Source organism: Pelecanus crispus, chromosome 1, assembly GCF_030463565.1.
Source record: "Pelecanus crispus isolate bPelCri1 chromosome 1, bPelCri1.pri, whole genome shotgun sequence".
Lineage (NCBI taxonomy): Eukaryota > Metazoa > Chordata > Aves > Pelecaniformes > Pelecanidae > Pelecanus > Pelecanus crispus.
The window spans coordinates 150603134-150630081 of NC_134643.1; the positions used below are offsets into that span (position 1 = coordinate 150603134).

Sequence of the window (26948 nt, forward strand, 5' to 3'; positions counted from 1 at the left end):
GTGCTGCAGCACCAAGCGGACCAAGCCCTGAGCAGCCAGACCCACCCCAGAGCTGCCCAGCTTTGGCAGGAGGTTGGACTGGAGACCCCCTCCCAAGGGCCCTTCCAGCCCGAGCTGCGCTGCCAGCCTGCCGCCATGTCCCAGGCCAGGAGACAGGACTGGACAAACAGAGCATTAGAAGGAAGCTGGCACAGTTAAAGCCGAACACTCCTAGCCTCATGGGACATAGACCTTGCCAGATTAACTTGATTTTTAGACTGGGTGTCTTCTTAGTAGGTGTGGTATATGCAGCCACACTGTCACATGCCTGTCTCTCCTCCCTTTCGATATTTTCTCTTTCCTCCCAGCAGTTTCTGAATACAATCTTAACTTCCCTCTAAGTCAACAGAGAGAAAAGAGCACATCTAGCAAGCCGTTCATCTAACCTATTTCAGATTGGATGAGAGACATACTGCTACTGAAGTTTTCCAGCTGGTTTCCACCCCCTGGAAGCCCTTCCTAAGGGCACCACTTTACTAAAGACTCACGTTGCAGGTACCCTTACTTTTTCAGTGGAATAACCATGTTCTCCAACCTCACTTTTCTTCCCGCTGCTTGTCCCTTTCCTTTACATTGCTGATCATCTCAGCAAGGAAACTCAGTCATCTTTCAAAATACCTGCTTTCATTAGTACAATCGACCAAGGGATGCAAAAAGGTCTGCCTTATACATGTAAACTTGCTCCTTTCCAAACCTGCTGGCTCCCCCTGAATCCTGTGATCTGCAAGGACTATGCCTACAGCTTGGGACACAAAGCTATTTCCCAGCTCTGGAGTTGAGGAGCACAATGGTGTTGTGTTCCAGACCCACATCAAGGTGAGATCCAGGTATGCACACAAATCTCTGTGCTTCTCGTTTCTGTACAAGGAGCTTGAGCAGGTTCCCTAATTTGAACAACTGGGAGAGAAGAGCCTGTACTTCAGGACAGAGGCAGCCAAAGACATTGAAAGTTTTTTGGCCATGATGAGAAGTATGATAAATTTAAAACAGTCACGCATGGTGGCTCACAGCGGCACTGTAAGGCAGGTAGGGAAACAAGTCAGCAAGATGCCACCATGCTAGAGTAGAGCACAGACAACTGCTGGTAGTTGGAGAGCAAGCAGGCAGCTAAAAATGAAATGTGGTTCTGCTGAATCTGCATTCCCATTTTACCCACCAAGTGGACTACTGGGAAAGTGTTGGTGCCATGTTCTTACCGCTGCAGCTGGAAAACAGATTGTGAGATCATTAGTTAAAGCTATGGCATCACTGTAGGGCTGGGCAAAGGGGAAAACAATGGTCCTAAAAGGATAAAAATTTTTCTGAGAACATATCCATAAGGCATCAAAATATGTGAAGCTTGCTCACTCTTCACCCAGCAGTCCTGAGCTTCCTCATTTTTAAAATGAAAGTGAGCATAAAATCCCCTAAATTATTTCAGGCTTGTGGCTGTTAGCATGAGGTTGAGAAATGCAAGTCCCTTTGCTCTTACAGTCTCAAATCCTTTTTCTCTCACAGACAGAGTTTAGGAGAGGGTAGTTCTACAGGAAACGTAAGATACAGCTGGACAAGCACATTTATGCAGCGGGCCGTGTTCCCTTTCGTTGCCTTGCTTACCAGAGCGTGACTCCCTAGAGAACCAGGACCAGTCATGTGCTTGTGTCAAAAGGCTTGTGTACAACAGGAGCACTGGGAACTTGCAGCTTCCCTTTGCTCAACTGTTAATTAGGGGCTCTGTATACCACCAAGATAGCAAGCATTGGTGGTCAGGATGTGGTTCTTCCCTCTGTGTGGGCTTTCTACCCATGCTTTCAAAGAAGACACGACCATCAGCGGTGCAAACAGACAGGCAGACAGAGATGCTATCTTAATGGCACACATTAGTGGAACCTCCCCAACAGCAGAATTCCCCAGCTTGTGCAAGGCCTTGGCATGATAATCATGGCTAAGCAGAATTATTTCCATCATCTCCAGTTATAATTTAATCCAACACCTAGGGCAAAATGTCAGGCTATTGTCTTGCAAAAGTGCAGGGTGATGTCAAGGACGGTAAAATTTCTTACAGGAGCTTTCTCAATTCAGGCTCAGAAAAACACAAATAAAAATGTGACTCATATCTGACAGAGCAGCTAAGTCTCAGCCTCCACTTTGAGCAGTGCATGAGGAGGCATGTCCCTGCATATGACTGTCCCTTTCGTCTTGATTAGGCAGGTTTCCTTCCAAAACAAAAGATAACAATTTTGCTTGCTACATCAGAAACGATGGCTGGAGAGCCTGTTTTTTTATCCACTCTTTAAAACTTATCTCCAAGGGCTAGCCCATGGGCAACAGGCATAACTTCTCTTTAAAACACATGCAGACTGACAGAAGTGCAAATGAAATATGGATTCATGTATTTTCCCACAGTTACTCAGCAAGCCTAAAAGTCTCTGGGGGGTTTCTTAAATATACACAACACCCCCCCAAGTTGTGCATGCACATCCCCCTCAGGGGAATAGAGAAGAATACAGATATCACCTAAACAGAAAATTCCCAAGTATTTAGTCCTTGTATGGGCAGACAGCAGAGGAAAGCTCTTCGTAGCAGGGCAGCCAAAGCTCATATAGCCATCTCCCACTGTCATCCCTCCCTCCACAGACACAGTCTTCATTTTCCTTCATGCTCTTTAGCAGCATTTTGATTGCTTCACCCATAAGACCTTGGCGTCACCTGGAGTTTCATCTGAGGCAAACCTAGCGTGCACCTGGAAGCCATTCCCACTGGAGGATTGGAGCAGCGTGGCAGAGGCTGTTGTGGAGAGCAACCTCTAGAGAGCAAGTTACCCCATCCCAAACTAAAATCAGAGAAACTGCAGCCTAGACATGCCTGTTTCTCTCCACCAGGCTCTTTTAATGCTTATGGCATCTAGCTCCCCTGACAAGCTGTCTCCAGGAGATAAGAAGCTCTAATTGGAGCTAATTGGTCAAAGTTGCTTTAGGGTGTTGCAGAGAAGAAGTTTGCTGCCAGCAGGCCAACACTGCATGAACCGGCATGACTGACGGTTCACGTTGGATCAACACCCCACAAGATGATGTGGCAGTACAAAACAGGCTGGTGTCAGGAATGGGCACAGGCATGCAGTTCACCATTACCTGGAGCATCTGAGAGATGTTGTTTTAATTTATAGCCTGGCTTTATGCCAGCTGTAGAAGGACAGACAGCCAATACCTGGTCCATCACAGAGCCTGCTGGTGCAAGAGAAACTGCCCAGCTTTTTTGGCACATTTAAAACATCTGATTGAGGTTTTTTTTAGGAAACCAACACTGTATCATTGTGCCTGAGCATTGTGATTTCGTTGAAGAGTCCCAGTGTTAGATTTACAGTGACATTGGAATATGGCTTCATCATGCACCCATCCTGCCTCAGGCCTTGTCTCAGATGTATCAACTATTTGCAAGAGTATCAAATTCAGCATTTAAAAGGGGTTTCAGTAGGAAAGGATGACACCAACAGAGGTCAGTGCATCACCGTAACTCAGTCTCTCCTAATCTTATCTGGTAAAAATAGGTCACCTTGTAGAAATTTTTTTTTTTTCTTTTTAATGGGGGAAGTGATTTAAAAGATATTTGTAAGTAACATCTTTTAAAAGGAATCATCCTAGTCACTAGCTCATCCTAAGAATAATAACAGAAGAAGAATGAACAACAAAACTCTCTGTTTTTAAAGGAAAAGAAAGAACTTTAGTGAACCTAACATTTTTTGAAATTAATTCCTCCTCCACCCCTCAACCACACACAAACCTTTAAAGCAGATGCTGAAAATAAATGAGAAGTTTAAATCACCCTGTGTGGTTTTAATTATTAGAAAGGTCACTAATGTGACAGGATGTGTACCTTACAAACTCCTTCTCACCTTAGGACATTTTCTTGGCATCAACAAGGAACTGTACATGGAAATGTGCAGTTGAAATGCATAAAGGCATTTGTTAAAGTAAACAGAAGGTTTGCTTTCTGCCTTATTGAGAAATCCCTAGTGACAGATTGTAGAAAATAGCAACTCTTTCTCAGTGACCTGCCTCTGAAGGAAAATCAAGAGCAAATTCCTAGGATAGCCACCTCAAAACTATCCCTGGCAGCTTTGATGCCTGCATGCTGAAGAGATCACCTACACTGAAGAAGTGGTAAGGACACACTCAGAGCTGACTCAAGTTACTCCCACTCACTCTTGAGAAAGTGGGTGCAAACAGACCTCCTTGGCATTGGCAGCGAGTGGGAAGAGGATGGAGCAACAGCAGCAGCAGCCAGAGGAGGAAAGATGGAATCTGCAGGGCTTGCTATCAGCTTTCCTGGGCATTAGTTTTTGCCTTCCCTTCTCTCAGCAGTTACTCCCACTCATTCCCATTACCACCCCCTACTGTAGTCCCCACGTTGCCAAAACCCACCAGGTGTTAGCTGGAGTAGGAGGCAGCAGATGGGGCTCTGCTGGGGCTCTCCAAATCTGCTAAGGATTTCTTAAGCAATCCTGTTCAAGCCTCAGTTACCCAAGAGCAGAGATGATAGCACTGATCTCTCTCCAGCTCTTCCAGGCAGAAGTCTTTCTGTGCCTGTACCAAGGTTTCTCTAGCAGGGTATCAACTGTCCTTGGTGTCCTTTACACCCTGCTCTCATACCAGCAGAGTAATGAGCATCACATGCTGCAGAGAGGGTTATTAATCACAAAAAAGGAACCTCCTGTCAAATGAGGGGAAACAAACTGAGCAATGCCAGGTTCCAGCATACCTTAACTGAGAGGACCTTTGTGCTAACCTACCTAAATCTCCTCTTGAGAACAGAGCTTAGAGAAGACCTCCAAGCACTGGGAAGGTAGAAGTGACCACTGTCACTACTTAGCCTCGCTGCCCAAAGGCATAAACCTACGCCATCACTCGGTGATCTCCCAGGTAACTTTAGGTTTTTGACCAATGCCACCTACATTTGAGAGAGGAGTCCAAGGTCACCAGAACATTAAGGTGGGATTCAGCTTATCCAACTCCACAGATACCTGCAGTGTAGACATCTACTGATGTCTGCGCTACCCAGCTAAGACTTCTTTTGCAATCAAAGGTAGTAAATAATTAAAAGGTGCAATTCACTAGCCTCGAGTAGACATCTAAAATGAGTCTGCTGAGTTACACCCTAGAGCTGCCTGTTTCTCTCCTCCATGCAGTGAAGAATTTGTTGGTTTCAAAGCAATAACCTTTCATCAAAGAGCACAAATGAGCTGTCTGGAGAAGGGGAGGGTCCCCTGGCCCAGGTGGGAGTCTGGCAGAGGGGACAAGTGCACACAGCTGTGGCCAGTTATTCCAGGAGCACTGCCTGCAGAGTTGTAGGTGATCCTAAATTGTTCCAGGCCAGCTGTCCTGGTTTCAGCTGGGATAGAGTTAATTTTCTTCCTAGTAGCAGGCATAGTGCTGTGTTTTGTATTTAGTATGAGAAGAATGTTGATAACACACTGATGTTTTAGTTGTTGCTAAGCACTGCTTATGCTAGTCAAGGACTTTTCAGCTTCCCATGCTCTGCCAGGTACACAAGAAGCTGGGAGGGGGCACGGCCAGAATAGTTGATCCAAACTGGCCAAAGGGCTATTCCATACCATATGACATCATGCTCAGTATATAAACTTGGGGGGGGTTGGCTGGGGAGCAGCGATCACTGCTCAGGAACTGTCTGAGTATCGGTTGGTGGGTGGTGAGCAATTGCATTGTTTGTATATTATTATTATTATCATTATTATATTGTTATTATTATCATTACTATTTTACTTTATTTCAATTCTTAAACTGTTCTTATCTCAACCCAGGAGTGTTTCTCACTCTTACTCCTCCGATTCTCTCCCCCATCCCATCGGGGCAGGGGGAGTGAGCGAGCGGCTGCGTGGTGCTTAGCTGCTGGCTGGGGCTAAACCACGACACCAGCAAAAGTACAACATTCCCCAAGCCAAGACAGCACAGCCAAGTTTGTACATAGTACTCTATTTTTTGGGGACAGAAGGAATACTTTATGCTGAACGTCACTCAAAAACACTCAAAAAAACCCACTGTCCCTGAAAACCTTCTTGCTACAGTATCATCTCAAGTTAGTCTTCATGTTTTTCCCTCCTTTTCTCCACAGCAATGTCACAGGTCATCTGGAGCTTCCATCCTTGGTTTGTAACTCCTAAGAGAAAGCAAACACCTGCTTGAGTACATGCATTGAAAAGATAATTTTATGTTATATTTCCAGTGATTGTGGCTGTAATGGCTTTCCTGAGTTCCCATCACATGAGCTAGTCAAAGCTGCTCCAAAGAAGCATGTGCAAAAGCTGGGGTGGGAGAGGGTAGAAAGGAGGCTGAAGGGGGGTTCAAGTACAGGCACGAGGTATGGCATAAGGCAGGACTGACCAAAGTTAGTCTGCCCTTTCCTTGCCGCACAGCATCTGGCAAGGCATTCAGGAGATAGCTCAAAATCCACACATAGGCCTTTACCAATGGGGAAGAGCAGGAGGAGGAAGGCCACTGATCAGGCTTTCTAGCAGGAGCTGATAGTGCCCATAACATGGAAAGCTTCTGGGTCCATATACACCCTCATTTTCCTAGAGCAAAGTTAAATACTCTCAGACCAGAGCATGTTTCCTAAGACACCTAGCATGCCAAAACAGAAACCAGCCCAGCCCCTTGCAATGCAGGTGAAACTCCCCCTGTCTGCTCCAGACCAACCTCACACTCCTTGGCTTTCTTGTAGCCTGCCTGTCACTGCTCCAAACTCTTAATGTGCCCATGTCACCCCAGTGGCATTGATGTGCGGATAACTCCACCATCCTCCATAGTCCCACATCCAGCACCAACACTCCTCACCACACTAGATACAAATGGGTCCACTGTGGACCAGCCCAGCTGTTTGGGTCTCAGGTGATTTAAAAAAGAGGGAAGGTCCTTGCAAAAATTATGGGAGAGCGCAATTCAGCTTTTTCCCCACCACCCTCTCCCTTCAGATACAAGAAACTATCAGCAGGCAAGGAAAGCCCTGCAGAGGATGGAGCAAGCATCTTCAGTTTCCTCTGAGTGCTAAATGTCCCTCCAAGTACAATTTTTCCAGTTCAAGCTTTACTTCCAATATATGGAGCCCACCTTCCTGTCACTTGCCTTTTCCTACACCTGCCAGCAACATATCCTTCCCCTCTCTGTGCCTTCACTTTCCTCTTCATCATCACCTCAGCTTCCATGTTAAGTCTCACCACTGATAGCTCCTTGTCTTTCCCTTCATCTTAAAATCCTTCCAGTATATCAATGCTGTGATATCAGCTCTTTCCAGAAGATACCACAGTCTTGACAGGGTATTCACCTATATCCTCTCTTCCCTAACATGACTTGGGTACTGCTAAACTCAGAGTTGAACACTTACTTCTCTAAGAAGACAGCAGCTGAATGAGGATGAGGGTCTTACACCACCTGGGAGGTTATCACTGTTTGCATTTACAGCTGGTGGGAGGCTTATTTTGGTGCAGGAGGAGAACCTGACATCAATCAACTGTTTCTTCAACTTCCAAGTTGTCAATACTGCAATATGCAGCACAAGCAAACTCAACAAACCAGTACTTTAAGCGGCTCAAGCAATCTACAATCCTAGACAAAATAAATTAATCTACAACTATTTCTGTCCTTCAGCCATTCTTTATAGGACACCAATTCCTGCTCATACACCTCTGGAGGAGAGGCCTCTTGCTTCTACAGCCATTTTCCCAGTCAGAACCATCTGCTGACCAAAGTCAACCCACAGGTCATCCAGTAGTCTTGTTAACAGTTCATAGGGCAAGTGGATTCTCATTTTCCAAGAGTTTTTTCATGTGAATAGAGGGTCAGACTTCAATGTCTGTCCTTTGTAGGCTATGCATTGTTACCCTCTGAAATCTCAGTCTTCATTGACACAGAGAGATAACAGCAAGAAGGTAGCGAAGATCTGGATTCAAAGTTATGTTTGTGAGTTTGACACTGATGTGAATATGGAGCATGATAGAGTCAAGGTAAAATAAACAAACTATGCAAAGACAGGTCATTTCAGCAGGGCAGCTACCTCTTTTTTCTGCCAGGGACTTATTTAGCCACAGTAGGCAGCACTTGTGAACTTTTTACTTGAAGTCAGCTGCTTTGTGTCCATCCCCTCTCTCATTAGCAAAAAGACCATCTTTACAGCTTCTCCTTAAGACGAAGTGGATAATGAGAATAAATAGATAAACAAAGATTGCTAGAAAAATGCTTATGTCTCTTTATGCAGGATTAAGAAATATTTTTACATCTTCTTTCCTGCTCGGAGTCATAGACACAACAGTAAAACCCAGTAGAGCGAACTCTACATCCTTGTATTTGCTGTTTCCAGGCCTGTGACAGCACATGGGTGCAGCAGCAATGCCAGCACAGCTGTGATGTTTAACCAGCTTCATTCACGTCCTAGCTGCACTTATGAATATTTGGAAACCCTCAGTTTAGATTGAAAAGGTTTTTTCAAAAAGTCATGTGTTTTTGGGAAAGCAAGAAAAGGCAGTCATGTTGCCCCACAAGAGCTAGAAAACAAAAGGACCAAAATCTTCCCCGTTGAAAGCCTGTTCCCAACACACACATAAACATGGAAGAAAATTAAGATTTATCCAGCTTGGTACATGTTAAATATGGTAGTTAAACATAGTAAATACTTAGGAAAGCTTATAAAAGGCAGGATGTACACAACAACCCCTCACAAGGGAAACCAGCTCCCATCAGTCGCTGTTATCTTGTTGACAAGTTCCTTTATGTTCTGCCTGTGACTCACGTTGGGGAGACACCCCATCAGCAGGTTACCCCTGGGCAGGCAGCATCCTCTCTGCCATGCATCTCACTGTGTGGGGTTGACCCACACCAACCATGTACACAGTCACCCACTGACCACCTCAGAGTGCATCCTCACCAAGGACTATAGGTACCATTTTGTTCCCTATGCGCACAAAGAGAATGAAGCCAGTCCCATACCCACTTCCTTCATGCCTTTGTCCTGCTCAAGGCAAAGGGCTTTTGCCTTACTTTGGTTAATGAGGCTGGAGGATAGCCCCACCATGGTTTTCAGTCAACACCTTTTTTTAGGAAGCAAAAATCACAAAACAATAAGTTCTGAAATGTGAAGAGAAGTGAAGTAGTGGGCCATTGGGCAACAGAGAGAAATTAATCTTCAAACCATTCTTTAGTTTGGGAAGCCATGCTACAACGAGAGAGATCCCAAAGCACTCAGACCTTGGAGTCTGAGAGCAGCACACACAGTATCTCCCTTTAGAGATGGGAGAAGGAGTGGCAGGAGAATTACAAACCAGCGCGCCTGGCTTGCATGCCTAGGGAAGCTCTAGAAAAAAATTATGATGTTATTAAGGATCTCTCAAAAGCAAATTGCTTCAAAACTATCTACTTTCCTTTTCTGGCAGAGCAAATAGGATAGGCAATTTTGCAAATAATTGGGTCTTTTTTATTAAATAAAGGATCTGCATCCACTTCCTACTTTTTTTTTTTTTTTTTTTTAATTATAGTTTAGGACACTTGACTTGCCTCCAGACATCCTGCCTTCACATTCCTCTCCAGACTGGGTAAACAGGAAATCTTGCATAATTGTCAATGTTCCTTATACCAATTTGGCATTGACATGGTGCCAGAGGGCATTTAACACCTTTGCTCTTAAGAACCCCCAGCAGTTTAATTACTATTGGAATTATGACCAGGGAAAAAAACAACAGCCTGGTTGTTGAGCAAACATTAGAATGAGCTGAACGTTTTATTTCTCAATCAAGGTGTCTTTGTGCAGCTGTATGGACTCACCTCCCTTCCAGGGCAAGTAGGAGTAAAGCAGAGTGATGGGCCAAGAGCCTTTATCCTGTTTTACCAATTATCTGGTCAATTAGCAAAGGAGCAAAGTGATTGCTAATGACCTAAATTAATCATCTAGAATAAGTGTCTGAAAAGTACCTAATGCGGGTTTTACAGTAGACTTCAGGTAACTGCATAGAAATAATGCACTTTGGAAATTCCTGTTCAATACCCAAGTATATTCAACAGTGTTTAGTGAATAAAGCTCCCTTCTTGGCCCTCTAGATCTCAAATTTCTTTCTGGACTGGACAGGCCAAATATACCACCTACCTCGCCATGTCATATCATCCTTCAAAATGGGTAGGACATTACCCTGGGACACGTGGCTTGACCTGCCCTCTGCCTGAGCAGAGTGCAGAACCAGATCTCCTGTTTGTCAGCAGGCCAGAAGAACACCACAGAGTTGGGCATTATGGATATTTTAAAAGGAAGAAATCAACCCAGCTTAGTTGTTTCAAAAGTGCTAGGACCCCTTGCCAGGAGAGGGATGCTGATTCCGAAGAAAACAGTTTCTCTGCTCCTCCATGCATATGTTATTGTTGGAGATCATCTTCATGAGGCATTGAGGACTTACTCCCTGCTCATAGTGTCTGAGGGCTAACTCAAGGCTTTCAATAGCAGTGGTGGAAAGTCTAAATACCTCAGAGAAAGACACTGAAACATCTCGTTTGATAAATGATGAGTATCATTGACCTCCTTGTAACATCACAAAGTGTCAGCATTAAGGATCTGAAGATGTATTACGTGCTGTGTGTCTTTCCAGGCAGTAAAAAGATAGCAAATTCAATGCAAAAGCTAGATTTCACTGGATATCTACAAGTCTTAAGTATTCTCAAATAATTAAAGTAAACCTTTCCCTGGAAAATAACTAGAGAAATACAAACGAAAGAGAATAAAAAGAGTTGATTCAATGACGAGTTGTTGTATGTGCACTAGGCTTTTCTTAAAAACAGCTTCTGGAGCTCCTCCTGAGATCAAGTAGGTCCCCACAGAGCTGTATCCTCCAACAGGACAGAAGCTGCTGCCCCAGCTCGGACCAAAAGGATCACCATGTTTCAGTGAATCCAGCATAGTTTTGAGTCATTATTTAAATAGCGTCTAAAACTACACCTTGACATAGTGCTTTCTGTACTGCTGTGGTATAATCAGCTCCTGCTCACTGGGAAATTAACTGAAGGTTGTGGGATAGTCTTGTTGGGGCCCAGGTTTGCACAAAGCCAGGAAACACTGGGAGACCCCCTCCACAGCACTCCCTGTTTTTACACAGGCTCATCTGTCAGCATTTTCCAAAGTGCATTTGACTTATTCACATGCAAGGTGCTATTTCTGCCCTGTCTGCAGACCATGCAGAAGAAGCAACGGGAAGGGGTGAGCAACTTCTCCACTTCCATTGCGCAACTGCTCAGTCTGGCCATGTTTTGGACAGGACCTGGCTCATTGCAGGTGTGCTGAGGCCTTTGGGGAAACCCCGAATTCAGGAGTCAGCTTTGGTGTAGTCATTGGTGTGGGAGAAAACCCTGCACATTTTGGGCAAAGGAAGAAATGTTAATAAACCAGATTTGCCATCCCAGATAAGAAAAAGGAGGTGAGGGTAATGCAGCAAGAAACCCGAGCAGATATCTACAGCATTGAAGGCAGGGACAAGGTCTTCCAACCCAATACTGAGCAATATGGACAACGAAGAGACAGAAGAAAGCTGACAACGAGTGAGATTACTCTAAGTTCAGAAAGTAAACTCAGGGGAAAGAAAGAGAAAGAAGCAAAGCGAAGCAAAGCGAAAAGAAGAGAGGAGAAGAGAAAGGAAATCTAAAGGGAAAAGGGTAAAAGGAGAAAAAGACTTGAAGCAGGAAGGGAAGAGAGAAGAGAGAAGCCATGCATGCAATAAGAAGAAACAGAAAGCAAAGGGAAGTCCATGTGTCTATGTGCAAATATGACCCCTGACAGGACAAATCTATGGAACATCAGTTTTTGGTATCACAGGCCATCCTGGTAGCTCACAGCCTGTTTGTACCCTGACCAAGTGTGGTCACTCAGCATTTTCATGGTAATATCTGAATGCAGGAAAAAAAAAATCCATAAGCATATTTTAAATATGGTTGCATAGTTTATTTTCAACAGCATTAATGGTGTCCTAAAGGCAAGGCAGAAGAATTCATGACAAGGCAAATGGAAACAGGCTAGAAAGGATGCAAAAATGGAGTGTGGATACTACAAATAAGTCTGATCACCAAGAAAACACTTTGGGGGTAGTCCCACAGCAGAGGAGCAGTCCAGTTCACGTCATCACTCTTAAAACGTTTACTAAAATCTGCCATATCATTGCTGGTGCATCACTGTAACATGAAAAGACAATCCAGGAGTCAGATTCTACTTTGACAACCACAGACTTGAAAATCCAGAGCTGGTCATCAGAAAGTTCAACAAAACTTAGCTCGAGCTTGAAGAGGTTTATGGAAAGTCACAAAAGCTATCAAGGTGTAACACAGATTAACTTTACCTCTCTAACCTATTGTATCATGACACGGGCCTGCAGAACAAGGAATCTCTTCAATTCCAAACAAGCACGCTCTTAAATGTGGATTTAGAAATCCTCACAGAGATAAATTCTGCAGTTCATTGGATTTCTCCTTGTCAGAATTACTACAAGATGCAAGCATTTCTTCTTTGTTATTCAGCATCAATGTTCAAGCAGCATAGAAATTCTGTGGGATCCCTTTCACACCCAGGCCTGTTATCTGTTTAAAAAAATAAAAAATAAAAGAAAGGAAAAAGGTAATTCTCCAACTGAGTACAACATTCAAATGTTCTACAACAAATATCATAGCAACCTACCCCTACTTCAAGAGGACCCCAAAAAGTCTCATTATATGGAGTTCTTTAGAACTCTTTAAGATTAAGATCTTTACGATTATCAAGCACCACGTAATAATTTTGCAAATTTACACATTTTCTGTGGCCCTCACATGTGGTCCTTATCTCTGTATTAACCAAAAAAGTCATGGCAACTTTCAATGCACTTTGCCCATGCAAGACAAATGTGAGTTTGCAAAATACCAATTCCCTTCTACAAATGGAGAATTGAGGAAGAGAGATAAAAAAGGCAAGACTCAAAATTAGCTTTTGGTATTTAACTCTCCTGGGGGCTCCTAAACTCCACTGCTTGAGAAATCTAGCAGCTCTCAGCCATGGGAAATTTGTTCCAAGCACTGCTTTCAACTAGAAGGTCCCAGATCCCAGATTAGATCCCCATCCCTCCCGGAACACATCTTCATCCTATTGCCAAACTCATAATACAGTTTATTCCATTTTGCCTCATTTGCAACCTTCCCTTTAATGCTATGGTCAGCTCTCAGAGAATGATGGTAATTGCTGTTTCAGAACTGCATTTTATTTTCCTGGTGTAGTTTTTACTGATGGACTGAAAAATGAAGAGAGAAACAAATTTTGGATTCAAGAGCCCTGGACAAAAATATGGATTATTAGTTACTCAAAACGTAGCACCCACTTTTAATAGACTAAAAAGATCCCAAAAGTTTTGGGATTGGGGTGCAAAGCTTTGCCCTGGTGAAAGTAAGCATTTAATTTTCAAAGGAGCACTCTGTGTTGTAAATATTTAGATACCCTGGTACAACCAAAAGGTGAGAATTAAGGGAGTGAAATTTCCAAAACTGATGCAAGTATAGTAAGATATAGGAGCAAAACCCAATTCCTTACAGTGTATTACAGAATATGCTATATAGGGAGACCCAGATCCACCAGCTGCCTTCAGATCCCAGCCAGATACCAACTTTGGCTAACCAACATATCAACACTTCTACTAGAAATTTCTCTGTATCTTCCTTCCAAATGCATGAGCAGCTGTGCAAAAGCAGCGGTGCCCGGCCGGGGGACGAGCAACATATCTGGACCAGCGCATCAGGTGAGCAGGATGAGCGAGGGCAGCTGGGGGTCACCTCACCCTCCGAGTGCAAAACTTGGCATGTCTGACGTATAGAAAGAAATAAAATCTGCTCACCTTGAAAATCTCTCCCGCGTGAGGTTCCTTGGCTAAGGTTTTCTCATCCAGTCCATCGTATGCAGAAGTCACGTACATTTCTGAGTAGTCTTTTCCACCAAAGCAGCAAGAGGTGATCCTCGGAGTAGGCAGCCTCACAGTTTGGATTCTTTTTCCTGGGAAAAAATACGTGATTGTTTCCTAATGTCCATTTCCTAGGAAGCAGGTAAATATGAATGTACTATTAGTGCACATGGTGCAGCTGTGGCATTAACTCAAAAGGCATCTCCCCTTCAGACAGGCCATATCCTAAAGGGCGGTTTGTGGGGAAACAAAATTCTTTCATCTGCCTCATCTCTAACTATTTTTCAGCCTCTCCCCTATATCTGCAAGGCTTCATTTCCTTTTCTCAGAATGAAACAATAAAGTATTTGAAGCCAGGAATGGCAGTCACCTGCGCCTGGGATGGCTGTCATTCCCTAGCAGCATTTCCCAGTTAAACATTTTGACGCTGAGAATTTTTTCTTTTTTAATTGCAGATTTGCAATGTTTCTCGCCATAGACATGCAATAGTTTGGTGGGTTTTTTTAAAGTGGCATTATTAAGAAGTGGATGTGCTGCATCAGCAGACCGTAGGAGCAGGGGTACTCAACACTGTGAGGCAGCACGGGGAGCAGTGCTCTCCACGTGATCGGGGCCTGGACCAGCGATTCTCATGGCAACCCATGGGGCAGAGACGGGCGATAAACACCGCCACCTTATCTCTCCTTCAAACCATTCCTCCTGGCTGCCTTTCCTCTCATGTTTGTGGCACGTAGGTGACACTCAATATGCACATGCTGGTGGAGGCCTTACCTGTCTCTGGGTCTATACGAATTACTCTCCCGCCATCAATACAGGCCACCCAGAGCTTCCCTTCTGCATCAATGCACATCCCATCCGGCATTTGCTCCTCCTTTTCTAGGTGGTACAAAAGCTTGGGGCAGGCTGCAGGGAGAGTTACAAAGCCGGTGTTATGTGGGCTGGTACCAGTTCTGTATCAGATCCCAGCCTAACATCCTCCACGCTCTTGGAAACAGATAACTTCATTTTCTGTGACAAAGACACGCTGAAAAATTTGTATCACATATGCATTTAGCAGATGGGTTAAAAGCCTAACTTAGCCTGGCAGAAATAAGCACCCTGTAGAGCCATTGCAGTTTGGGTTTGTACTGAATTAGGGCTCCTACTGTTTTACCAAGGAAGAGAACAAAATGACTCTGTCCCTCTTGCTGACCCTCTTGCTGACCGCCATACCACAACTGCTGCAAGCGCAGTAACGTTTCCTGGACTTTCATTGCTCATGGCAGCCCACATGTCTTTTTATGAGCAATACATCACATAAGCAATGACTTGAATTTAAATGTTGGTAATAAACAATCTTTCACAGGTAAAGATCAAGAACTTTACTTATTTTAATGGCCAATCGAGCTACCAGTTTTGATTAAGGCTGGACACCAACTGCCAGTGGTCTGGGCTGCAGCACAGACAGGTCGGTGGGCACACGCACAGACCATGGAGGGGTGCCCACGGGCAGCAGTCTGCCTGCCCTGACCCAGCACCTTATGGCCATTACACCACCCAAAAATAGACAGTCATCAGTATAAAGCCAAGGCCAGGAAACTCAAACTCGTTACATTTTTGTATTTGGGGGAGAAAAAGTAGTGTTAAATCTTCTTTAGAAATCTTATCTCCTAAAATCTGTAGAAATAGATTTTCTCAGCAAAATGAAATCTGAGTAACTGTAATTAGTTTGTATGATTTTCACCCATGATTGCACAAAGTCCACACTGATTAGAGTACACAGGCAGTTCAGCCACTTAGATTCCAATGGAGTAAACCAGGTTGATACAGCACAAAAATATTTCATAGTTTTGAAATGAGGTTACATCCGTTTTGCTTGCACTTAAATTTCCTTTTTGCAGGAATGTTTGCCTAGAAAATGAATTTAAGTGAAATTTGCGAAACATCTGAAGGCAATTTTAATTTCAGAATTGGGAAATGTCAGTCATAATGATAACTTGATTCTCTAAATACATTTCTGTGATACACGTGCATGCACATTCTGTATTTGTATTTATGGAGCTAGTGCAATCGAAGCATTCCAGTAGATGGCACTCAAGAATAAATAGCAGCCTATAAGCTAATTCTCACTCTGCAGTATTAGTGGCTTCCTCCCTGCAACTCCTTGAACAGGTCTAAATATAAGCCATCTATCCAGATGAAAGTGGGTTGAAGGATTGTCAGAAGTTTGTTCACCAACTACACCTGGTTTGTAACTAAACTTGAGAAAAGTCACAGTCAGCCTGCCGACAAGCTGTAACCAGAAGATATGAGATCTGCCAAACAAGTCACTGCATAGCACACACCCAGGTCTTGCTGCAGACAGAGTAATAGCACTACTTGTCACCGAATTTAGAAAAGCACCTGTACCGATCTTTCCAGTGTGCACATCATAGCTGAAGGCATGCACAGCGTATGCCAGGCTGTCGATGTGAAAGAAGGTCCTGTGGTCCAGGGACCAGTCCAGACCATTGGAGATGTCCACGTGGTCTAACTGTTTTATTACTGAATGGTCGGGGAAAAGGGTATAGAGAGCGCCTTGCCGCCTCGCTCGGACCCCCGGTGCCGTCTCTTCAGCCATCGTACCTGAAACGGCAATGGGAGTGCCGGTTAGAAAGTAGAAGCTTGTTCCTCATGCCTGATCAAAAAACCTCTTCTAAGTGTTACTAAGAGATCCTAGGGAGAAAGGGACTAATCAGGTTCCGTCAGACTGATGAGAAGGAGGAAAAGGAGCAGGTCAGGAGCAGCTGCCTCCCACAGAGGTGATCCTGGCCATCGAAAGGATGCATTGCTGTGTTGCCATGAGGTTTAAGTCATAGACACCAAAGACCCAAAGGAGCACCACAACAAGCCAAGGGATGAGGTTTTGCTCACAGCAAAAGCTGAGATGAGGGCAAGCATCATGTACTCTTTCTGTTGTTGCTCTTTGTAGGCTACTTTTATCATTTAAATGAGCTGTGACCTTAAAATACAGGTGCTGTAAATCACAGTTAACTCAGAAGCAGGTGGAGAATACCACAGAAGTGCGATTTTTTTTTCTTAATGAATTTATGCCTCCATGTTACGCTCATTATTTAGTTTCTGATTCCCTCTTCTCTGGAAAGGAGAGACCTCTGCAGCAACGGGATGGGAAGCACTCAAGGGGGGTGTTTACACCTTCTTTTAACTGTGACAGGCTGTCTCTGTTGGCCTCTCCTTTTAGAAGAGCTCATGAGCTTGTTTTACAATGCTTGGCCAAAACCGCTGTTGAAAGCATTGATCCACTGTGCACAGCTAGGAATGGGTGTGCAAAGCAGGTTTTTCTCTCTTTTTCTTGCCCTTAACTCTAGTGACACCTTAGCCCTTGAGCATAACCATGAGTCAATTGAATTTCCTGATTTTTTGGCAAATTTGAAATAAGAAGAAATGGCTGGCTGGCAAAACAAACACAGAGCCATTTTCATTCCCATCAGTCGCTCTCCACTTCCAGCGCAGATTGCTGCGCTTGGCTCATCATTTATACAGAAGGGAAAAAAAGCACGGGAGGATCTAAGCTTCATTGCAACCGGTGGCAAAAGTCCCTCTTGCCTTCAGGAGGCCGGGTATCTCTCCCCACATCCCCATTTCCCGCAGGCTGACCGGAGAGGCTGTACATGAAGGGCACAAGCTGCAGTGCATCTTCTGCTCTGGGACCTGCAGCCTCTACACCTCCAGAAACCTTGCCACCTGCGTGAGCCCTCCACCAGCTTTTCACCTCCTGCGTAGGCAGACGTCTGAAAAACACCATCCACCAAGTAGAAGGGGAGCCCTCCTGCCAGACAGCCCCTGTCGACAGCCTCTGTCCTCATTTAGGTCAGAGGATGCGGGGCCCTTCCTCCTTCTCCACTGGGCAGTAACTGAGCAGAGTGTTCACAAGACAGCTCATGCTCGTGATGGTGGCTTTTTGGGGGAACTCAACAGAGGAATTGAGAACACAGAATAAAATGCACTATATAAAATACACTGTAATTAGTTCCTCTTTGCTGCGGGGGAAATTTCTGCCAGGAACTTACCAGCAAAAAACCTCCCCTTTGGATCCACTTTCCCATCATTGAACCTGTTGTTGGGTTTATCCTGCTCGAGCTCAAGGATGGTGGTGACCGCCTGAGTGTCCCAGTCCAGAAAGGCAAACCTGGTCCCCAGGGCGATGATGTAGCCCCCGCACTGCCGCAACGCCACCGAGCCGACACGGGCATCTGCAGGCAAGACGGAGTGGGAGATGGTGGGCGGCTCCAGGGCCATCATTCAGCCCTACCCCTCCCCAGCTCACCGAGGGCACCTGAGCTTGACTGGGGTATCCCTGACCTGGGAAAGGCTGAGCTGATGCCAAGATCCCGCTCCCCTGGGATCATTAGCACATCTCACTGGCTCCACGTTCTCCAGATCTTTCCACCTTCTGGGCAGACGCAGCCATTAGGACTGTACCTTTTCCTCTGCAGGTCCCAAATGAAACATACCTTCCCATCTGAGCTTGGCAAGGGCAACATGTGCATGGCCCTCCACACCTGAACTTGGTCCCCTCTGCTCAGCTGGCCTGGGCCACACCGTGCTCAGCAACACATCGTGGGAGGACAGGGCCTGTGGCCCTGTGGGAAGTAAGGGACACCACCATGCTGCAGGACTCCTACTGGGACAGATGGACAGGGGCGGACAGAGAGGACTTCCCGGGTGAAGTGGTAAGTATGGACTCTTACCCACAGACACACTCTGCACCTCGTTGGTGAGTGGGCTCCAGCGGCAAACTTTCTGTGAGTTAATGTCTACATAGACGAGTGCGCTCTCCCTTTCTTCCCAGACCGGGCACTCTCCCATCCTGTTCTTCTCCTTCACGACAGATTCAATTTTGATGGAGGAGGACATTGTCTGAGAGGAAGAGGGTCAATAAAAGATTTAATGATAAGCTCTTGTGGTATGAATTTTTCACACCTACGAAGCTTAAAGCAGAGTTCGTAAATGGCAAAGCCCTCCAAATCCCACGACAGAGTAATTTACAAGGTTCCTGTGACATTTCCATGGCCTCATGGCTGGAACTGAGCTCGAGGCACCAAGGCTTCTCCTTTCCTAGGCAAGAGACTTTGAACCAGAGCTGCTGATGAGGCACTTGCCTTCAGGCAAGGGAGTGCTGGGGACATGGCCCTGAGCCGGGACCAAGCTGCTGGGTGGGGATTAGTGATCCCAAGGGTCCCCCAGGCCATGGGGAAGGACCGGTAGGCAGCAGCACCCATGGGTCAGAAGTCTTTTTGTGGAGAGACAAGGCTCTGCCTTATTAACGCAGATGCATTGACTTGCTCCATAGGAAGACGTATACGCACCCATAATGCTGGCTGCAGTTTGCCAGCGAGGCCTCTGCAGACCAAGTGCCTGTTCCCACACCGAGTCAGTGTGAATATGCAAACACTGGGGAAAGCTCCTGCCTTTGAAATCCTACTGCTTTGTTTTCCCTCCAAGCATTTCACCTTCATCAGCCCTCTCACCGCCCTAGCCACGGCTCCAACCCCTGCCACAGACTCCAGATTTCACCCTGTGCCAGTCTGCGGGTTGTAATTATCCCAGTTGCTGCTTCGGGGGCAAAGTTACCTATGAAGCTCCCATCCCAGGCGCCTGCTCCTCCTGGGGGGTGTTTGCGCCCAGGCTGCTCCATCCCCTCATCCCCATTGCAGCGAGGTGCCCGCAGGGACACCGGCTACTCAGCCACCGCCCTGGCAGAGGGTGCCCAATGCCTCCTGTTTGTGTTCACACCCCGTTCCATGCCCTCCAAAACAGGTAGCTCAGCCCCCTGGGCCTGCCCTGCCGCTGCTGCCATGTGGGATGTGAGCAAGAGCCTCCACCATTCAGCTCTTACAAAAGAAAGAGCTAGGGTGGTCTAGTCTACCCTTGATTGGCTTAGAGTAGACTTGGTAGTGTAGGTTAATGGTTGGACTGGATGATCTTAAAGGTCTTTTCCAACCTAAACGATTCTATGATTCTATTCTATGAAAGGGGCCTACTCATTGCCTCCGTCGCCGCTAATGGAGCCGCCACCGCTGCTACACCCGCCGGCCTCAGCACATTTTTTCCACAGATCTGAGAGAGATTTCTTGGGAGGCAGCCAGTCCCTGACATAACACTATTCCTACAGATTACTGTCTTCAAGCGGGCATTGTTTCCTAGTAGGTGAGCTGGCGATAAGGTTTACAAATAATTAATTAGCACTAATGAGCTTCAAAGTATGTGGGAAGAGCCAGTAACCACCGCGAGTGGAAACGCCGGGGCTGGGGACCAGGGATCTTGCCTGCTCCCCAGCCCCAGGCATGCACGGCAAGGAGTCACGCAGCCCAAGTGAGGTCTAAACAACCCATTTATCAAATACATCCTTCTCCCTGCCAAGAAAAATGGCCACGAGAGGCCGGGCAGCCACGAGCTCTGGCACAGAAGGGAACAGGCAAACAGCATCAGTCTAAAGTGTAAATGCGGGTATGCAGCAAGATGCCAGTAAAGCCTCCTAAAACCTGTTAAGCCGTGCTAGAGCTGGAGGAGTGAGTTTCTCTTGGGTTAAAGTTTTGTGTCATGTGGCTGCCGTATTTGGGACCTGATGCTTAGGGACATAACTCTGACCTTATGATGTCGTGGTCCGGAAAACAGAGCACTGCTCTCACCCCCGTAGGAAGACGGGGTTCGGCAGCAGCCCAGCATCTGTGTGGCTCCCACAGAGGCAGAAAGTCACCAGATCTGCGGCAGCCAGCGCGTATTTGTCTCGTCAGTTGTTTCGTTGACCCAACGGAGCCCTGTTAAAGCTTCCTCTTCCCCCCAGCTCCCCTTTCATTTACTGCCCCTTCTCCAGCTTCTGCAGCAACAAAGCAGGGGCTGGCAGGTAAGCCACGGGGAAATACTGCTTCACAGACCCGTCCCGCACGCCGCAGGAGGGGTGCGCAATCACGCCGCTGCCAGCTGTTTCCCAAGGCACAGGCAGGGGAGAAACCAAGCTGCCTGCACCAGCTGCCTGCTTACCCCTCTCATGCCCCCCCAGCAATGCTGCGGAGACCTGCCCTGTCCCACGGAGCCTGGGCACGCGTCCGCCTTCCCTGGCTGCGCGTCCAGTCTCAGCCTCTCTCCCCTCCACCAGAGAAATAGTTCCCGTGTGTCCCTCCAGCCGTGGGGTTTTTCCAAACAGCTGAGTATTTTGGCTCAGATTGCCCCCCTGTTTTTAAGAGGAGGGCAAGTCGAAGGGAAGATTTGTGCTTTGCTGGCTGAGGTTACACTAATCTTTACAAGCAGCTGAAAACGGAGGCTTTGAACAGGAAGGGTCGTCCAACCCTAAGAAGCAGCGCTGCCCTCCTAAAGAGTCCCCGCAAGCTGGCAGGGATGCAGCCCATGGTCCCCCCCGTGCCCAGTGGTCCACCTTCTGCTGCACCCTCCCTGCTGGCACCCCATGGAGCTACGTAGCAGCAGCGTTTCACGGAATACAGCTTCTCAGAGGGAAAAATGAGGAAATGACCCCAAAAAGCCTTCTTCAAAGCATCCTGGCTTCACCAGTCCCGAGGTATCCTGCCACCTGGCACCTTTCTTTGTGCGGCACCTCGCACCCTGCTTGCTGCAGCACTGACCCATCAGAGATGAGTGTGCAGGGAAAAAAAAGAGCAATTCCAAGCTGAAAGAATCAAATCCTGACGGATTCTCCCCAAATAAAATCCCTGAGGATAAAAACATCATGTTCACCCTGCCCTTATCCTCTCTGAAACATTTTGTTGGCGTTTTAGCCTCCTGGACTTGTGCCTAAACCCCTCATGGAGAACAAGGGGTTGACAGGTCTCACCGAAAGGTTTTCCAAGTTGAACTGTTTAAAGTTATGAGAATTTGGAGACCATAAGAAAAATCTCCCGGTAGGTATGAAAAACGAATGTAAAAACATCCAGTCTGCTCTAAAAACTAAAAGCTCTTTCTGACAGTGATTTGAAAATAGCCTTTCTAACCCTCAGCCCCCATCCCTTTTCAAATGATCTTAACAAAAATTGGTCATTTCTGTACCCCTAAGATACAGGTAAAATACAAACTAATGACTGGCCTTAAAAGGTTTCTTTGCTGTTTGCCTCTCTCCCCCGTGCAAGCACAGATCATTTCATTTTTAATTTCAAGCTGAAGCTTTGAATAAGCAGGCAGACAGTTAAAGCTTTTAACGTGCGTACAGGGAAACAACCGTCTGTGTAAACTGAGGAATTTTAAGAACCCTTTTCCCTCAGTCAAACAGCTGAATATTTATACCAAGCTGGAGGACACCTATACGAAACTCTGCAGTTCATCACAATAACACACCTGCTGAAGGAAAATATCGCAAGACCTGGGTTGGTGTCTCTTTTCCAGCGCCGATCCAATGAAATCGGCTGCTGTTTTCAGCGACGATTAAAAATGTGCAATAGTTGATGTTATCTGCACCGAGCAGGTAACCTTTCACATTTGGTACTCAGTCAGCAGGTCACATGAATGATGAGGCACGGACCAAAGCCCTTCTGAATGGTCTGGTTCACGGTGCCAGCAGCAGAACACATGATAGGGAAAAATCCTGGCTCACTATTTTTCTCATGTCATGAGAGTAGAAGAGGGAAACAGACATTGCACCATTCAGTCGTCCTGAGGGCTAGCCCAGTCTTCCCAAATTCAGGGGCAAATTAACGTCTTGGGTGATAAAAAGGGGAGGTTAATAAAAGGCGCAGGGAAGGGGTTTGTAGTACAAGTCACTTTGAATGATAAGGAAAAAAAATATTCTTGTGATTAAGGCGTATTAGCATCCTGAAGATTTGGCTCCTATTCCCAGCTGTGCCACAACCTTCCTGTGGGCAAAGCGACCTGCTCTCCTCGCTGGGCTCCTCACCTGGAACATGCGAAGCCCAATCCCCGCCTTGGCAGGGAGCTGCGAGCTGCTCCCTGCAGCGTGCCCAGGGAAGGGCTTTGGCCAGGGAGCCTCAGCGATTGCCACGGATGCTGCCGGACAGCGATCTCTCGCTTGGCTTTTAAGACTTTTCTTTTTTTCCTTCTTTGGCACCTGCCATTTTTCTGTCTGTGGGAGGCGAAGAGGGGAGATGCCAAGTGCCTTCTCCCACCCAGCCCGGCTCAGCAGAGGCAGGTGACGGTGGGTCCCCCCTGCAGCGGCTGGGCCAGCAAGGTGGGGACAAGGGCAAGCTTGCTGTGGGGACAGACTCCAAGCCAGGCAGCGAGCCAGAGCCACCGCCAGTGTTTTGGTGACAGGGCACGTCTCCGGGTCCTGCCCGCTGCAGCAAGGGGGGCAGGCGGGAGGCAGGTTGCTGCTGGCGGTCACTGTCCCCACCACACTCAGCGAGGGCAGAAACCGCTTGGGAGGAATCAGCCCCAGACCAGCATGCAAGTGCAATGCATTTCTTTACACACGCAAGACTCTAATGAACATTTTAATTTGATGTTCAAATGATTCACGGGATGAACATTTTTCCCAGATAAGCAAATAGCCGAGATAGACCTAGTATTATCCTGTCATAGTCACCATTGATCCAAATTCGGAGATCAAAAAACTACAGCCCTAAGCCAGAGATAAATTCAAACATTTCTAGCAAAAAAGCCAGTAATATTTCCAAGGCAAGCTCCTGCCAAGGTCACTGCATTACAAGCAAAGTGGTTGTGGGCGTCTTGAGGACCCTTCTGAGCCTTCCTTGGCCTCCCAGCCCGAGCCATCGGCTCCTCTCATTTCAGCACAAACCCTCTGTCTCTGCTTGCTCTCACAACATTTTTCACATCGCTCTCCACTTTCCTTCTTTTAACCTAAATGATAACTTTGAAGGGAGGTTCATGTAGAACAATGTGCATTTTTTTTTCACAGCATTTTCAGCTGGAAGACATATTCGAAAGGAAAATTCTGGTTTACAATCGTTTTAGCTGCTTTCATTTAGAAAGAAAAGCAATTGGTTCTCAGCTGCAGGGAAAAAAGAAGTCATCTTTTTTTCTGCAAAATATTTCCCAAAGCATTTCTTCTAAAGGAATTTTGATGGAGAAAACCACATTTCCCATTCAGCTCTTTTCTTCTGGTGACTTCCACACCACGGGCTGCGGCAAAGTAAAATCAAGTCACGCAGAGGGATGAAGCATTCGCCTCACCGCAACAGAAAAAAAAAAGCCTGTGCTGCTTTCCTGGCGAGCAGCTCAGATGCCGGATCATCGGCGGCCCTAGGCAGGACAGCAGCCGTGAAAACACTACCAGAGCATGTCCCTCCCATTTACTCGGGTGGCTGCAAATGCTCGGGGGATGACGCCCCCACCGCATCGTGCACCATCTCTTATTCCTACCCCACTGACTTCTAGACTACGCAGGTATCGTTTTTCCCGCCCTCGGCACACCATTTCAACATCACCCATGTCTACCTTTCCAGAGGCAGGTCACTTTAGGAGGAGACACATCTCAAAGGCTTTGTGAATGTTGTCAACGAGCGGTGCAACCCTGCAGTAGCAGGTGCACATATTTGTTCCTAGCCAGCCAGCTATTCTTTTAACTATTTCCACAACACAAAGAGCCTGCCCCCACCATGTGCTTCGTTTGTTTCTAATGTTGCTGGGTTGCAAAGCAGAAGTTTATAGTAAAGTTGGCCAAAGGCAGCCACACGCCCCTGTACCTCTGGCTGACGCCCCACCGCAGCGTCTCCTTCTGGGGTGGCTTCCTCTCTCCTTTCCCACTGCTTCGGTCTCCTCTGATGCAACTCCTACCGCTTCTTTTTATAGTCCCTATCTTTTATCAGCGTAGTGTAGTTGGGAGAATGTACCCAGGCATTAGTGCACCACATACGCTAATGTGGTATTTAAATAATTATATTTGTCTTCTGTTACCTACAGGCATGAGCTCAGACAATAGCTCTGAATTTGTTCCTGTGGCTTTACAAATATTTAGTAAATCCGTCACTCCCCTCTTTTTTTCACAACTCCCCAAATTACACTTGTGTCTCTGATGCCCCTTGAGGGTCCATCCCAGCTTTCATCACTCTAGAAACTCCATTTTGCATATAATTTGATTGTCCCGATCTCTTAAAGTCATTCTTCACCTAGAGAGTCATCTTCTGTGGCTGTCTCCCTCTAGGAGACGACAACAGACATGATTAGAGTTAATGAAGACACAGTTATTAAAAACCCCAGGCAGGCCCAGGTGTAGCTACTCACGCAGCGATATCCCACTTGACAGCGTTGTCCAAATGTGAAGCCAAGGCTTATCTTCTTCTGGCTTCGCCCTTTTGTAGGAAGGGCCTGGTCCCTCCCCGGTGCTTGAGATGGAAAGAACGGGAGCTCCCTGGGCAGTCAGTGCCGCTTGCTTTTATTTCGGCGAGCTATTTTGCCAGCAAAGGATTACTTGAGTTTTCTCCAGCTTGGTTGGGAATAAATACGCTTCACCTATGACTATAGATTTTGGTCACGAGGGTGAAGAAACCCTGCAGGGCACAGCAGCTGCTCCTCCTGATACAGCCTTTCCTGTCACTGGGTTCTTGCTCAACCCTAATTGAAATCAGTGCAAGCCTTTGATCAAAGAGGTGAGCACCATTAACAAGCGAGGGATTAAACAAAAGTCAGGAAGCCTTCCTAATTGAGGGAACCGGCAACCGCTCAGCTCCAGTTTGCCGGATCCAGCGCTCCGTCATGGGACTCGAGTCAAAATGCGCCAGCAGCGCCTGCCTGGGCTCCTCGGGGCTGGGGCGCGGGAAGCAGCTATGGGCTCTGCACTGGAGGCTGCGGCAAGGCGCGCTCCCAGGACCTTTTGGCAACGTCAAAAATACAACTCTCCTGGCAAGAGTTGGCTCTTCCTGCTCATGTGATGCCCGTGAAACCGGCATGACGAAGCCCAGCTGGTGATCTTACAGAAGGGGGAGGTGGCATTTATTCATGAAATCTCTACAGAAGCTTATTTTACCTGCTGCCGCTCCCACACTCAAAGACATGCGTGCCCCAGATGTCTGCCCAGGGCCACCCACGCACGGCATAGAGGACGCGGGGCGCCAGTGGCAGTGCCCTCCCTGCGTCTCTTGGCCAGCAGTGACAAACTAATCTTTGACCACATTTTTTCATGCCTGTACAAGCTGTTGCCGTTACCCTTCTAGCACAGCAACAACAAAAAAAAAGGATTGGCAGGTGTCCTGTGCTGTGCTGGCAATCACCCTACTGCCATCGCGGTGGGGTGAGGGTGAGCACAGGTACAAAACCTCATGGTGCAGGAACCTCTGCAACATGATCGTGATGGTAGAGGGAGCTTATTTATGTTTATGCCTACTTATTTTCTGCTGCATCTCTGCGTGTCCATTAGCAATCAGCCACAGCAGCCCTACAACATGGTTCCTGAGCTGCAGTTATCACCAGGTTCATGACTTCAGTGAGATAGGAGCCCTAAATTTGCCACATTCACCATCTCCCTCAACTCATAAACTTTCCCTCTACCGTGCTTCGAGATTATGTGCTGCAAGGTAAAGCAAATGAAAGACAGTGGACACTTAAAGAACAAGCCCCAGCTTCCCTCACTGCCTCACGCTCATCTTCTGCCCTGATGTGGGGCTGCTTAAACCTCCTGTTTTTCCAGCTGTCGAGACATACCCCTGCACGCTTTAAAGAAGGAAAACGGTGACTTGCACGCGCCTTGGTTCAAAGCAGCACCAAGGCCTCGGTGCGGTCCAGGGGCCAGGCAGCACACTCGGGGGGCACAGCAGACACAAGCAGACCCAGCAGGAACGAATTCCAGCAGGCTTGCAGAGATGCACTGGAAAACTACGACGTACCAATTCTTGGAGCTACCTGCAGAGAAAACGCACCGCCACGGGCTCTCTTGTTGGCAGCCAGCGGGTTACGCTCACACAGCAGGATGGGGACGGATAGCTATTTCAACTGCAGGTAGAGGTGCACAAGCATGGGAACACGTAACGTGTCAAGAGCAGAACCTGCAGTTTAAAAACCGAGCTACATCACAGTTGTT

The 26948-nt window shown here is 46.8% G+C and overlaps 1 protein-coding gene across 1 annotated transcript; it reads right to left on the minus strand.

Annotated features, from left to right (window-relative positions):
* Positions 1 to 12578: 12578 nt before the first annotated feature.
* On the minus strand, positions 12579 to 18868 carry LOC104025738 (regucalcin). The gene is made up of 6 exons (XM_009490009.2): positions 18703 to 18868; positions 18022 to 18204; positions 16361 to 16576; positions 14744 to 14875; positions 13910 to 14064; positions 12579 to 12629 (listed from the first exon to the last, which is right to left on the minus strand). Exons 1-6 carry the CDS (start codon positions 18866 to 18868, stop codon positions 12579 to 12581), a joined length of 903 nt encoding a protein of 300 aa, XP_009488284.1.
* Between the last annotated feature and the right edge of the window lie 8080 nt (positions 18869 to 26948).

Bases quoted from the DNA above. Each gene is read 5' to 3' on its own strand.
- LOC104025738 (XM_009490009.2), bottom strand. From the start codon at position 18,868: ATGTCCTCCTCCATCAAAATTGAATCTGTCGTGAAGGAGAAGAACAGG. The intron at 18,205-18,702 runs GTAAGAGTCCAT...TCTTGCCTGCAG, and splicing joins GGTGCAGAGTGTGTCTGTGG to ATGCCCGTGTCGGCTCGGTG. The intron at 12,630-13,909 runs GTGAGCAGATTT...TTTTTTAAACAG, and splicing joins ACGCGGGAGAGATTTTCAAG to ATAACAGGCCTGGGTGTGAA.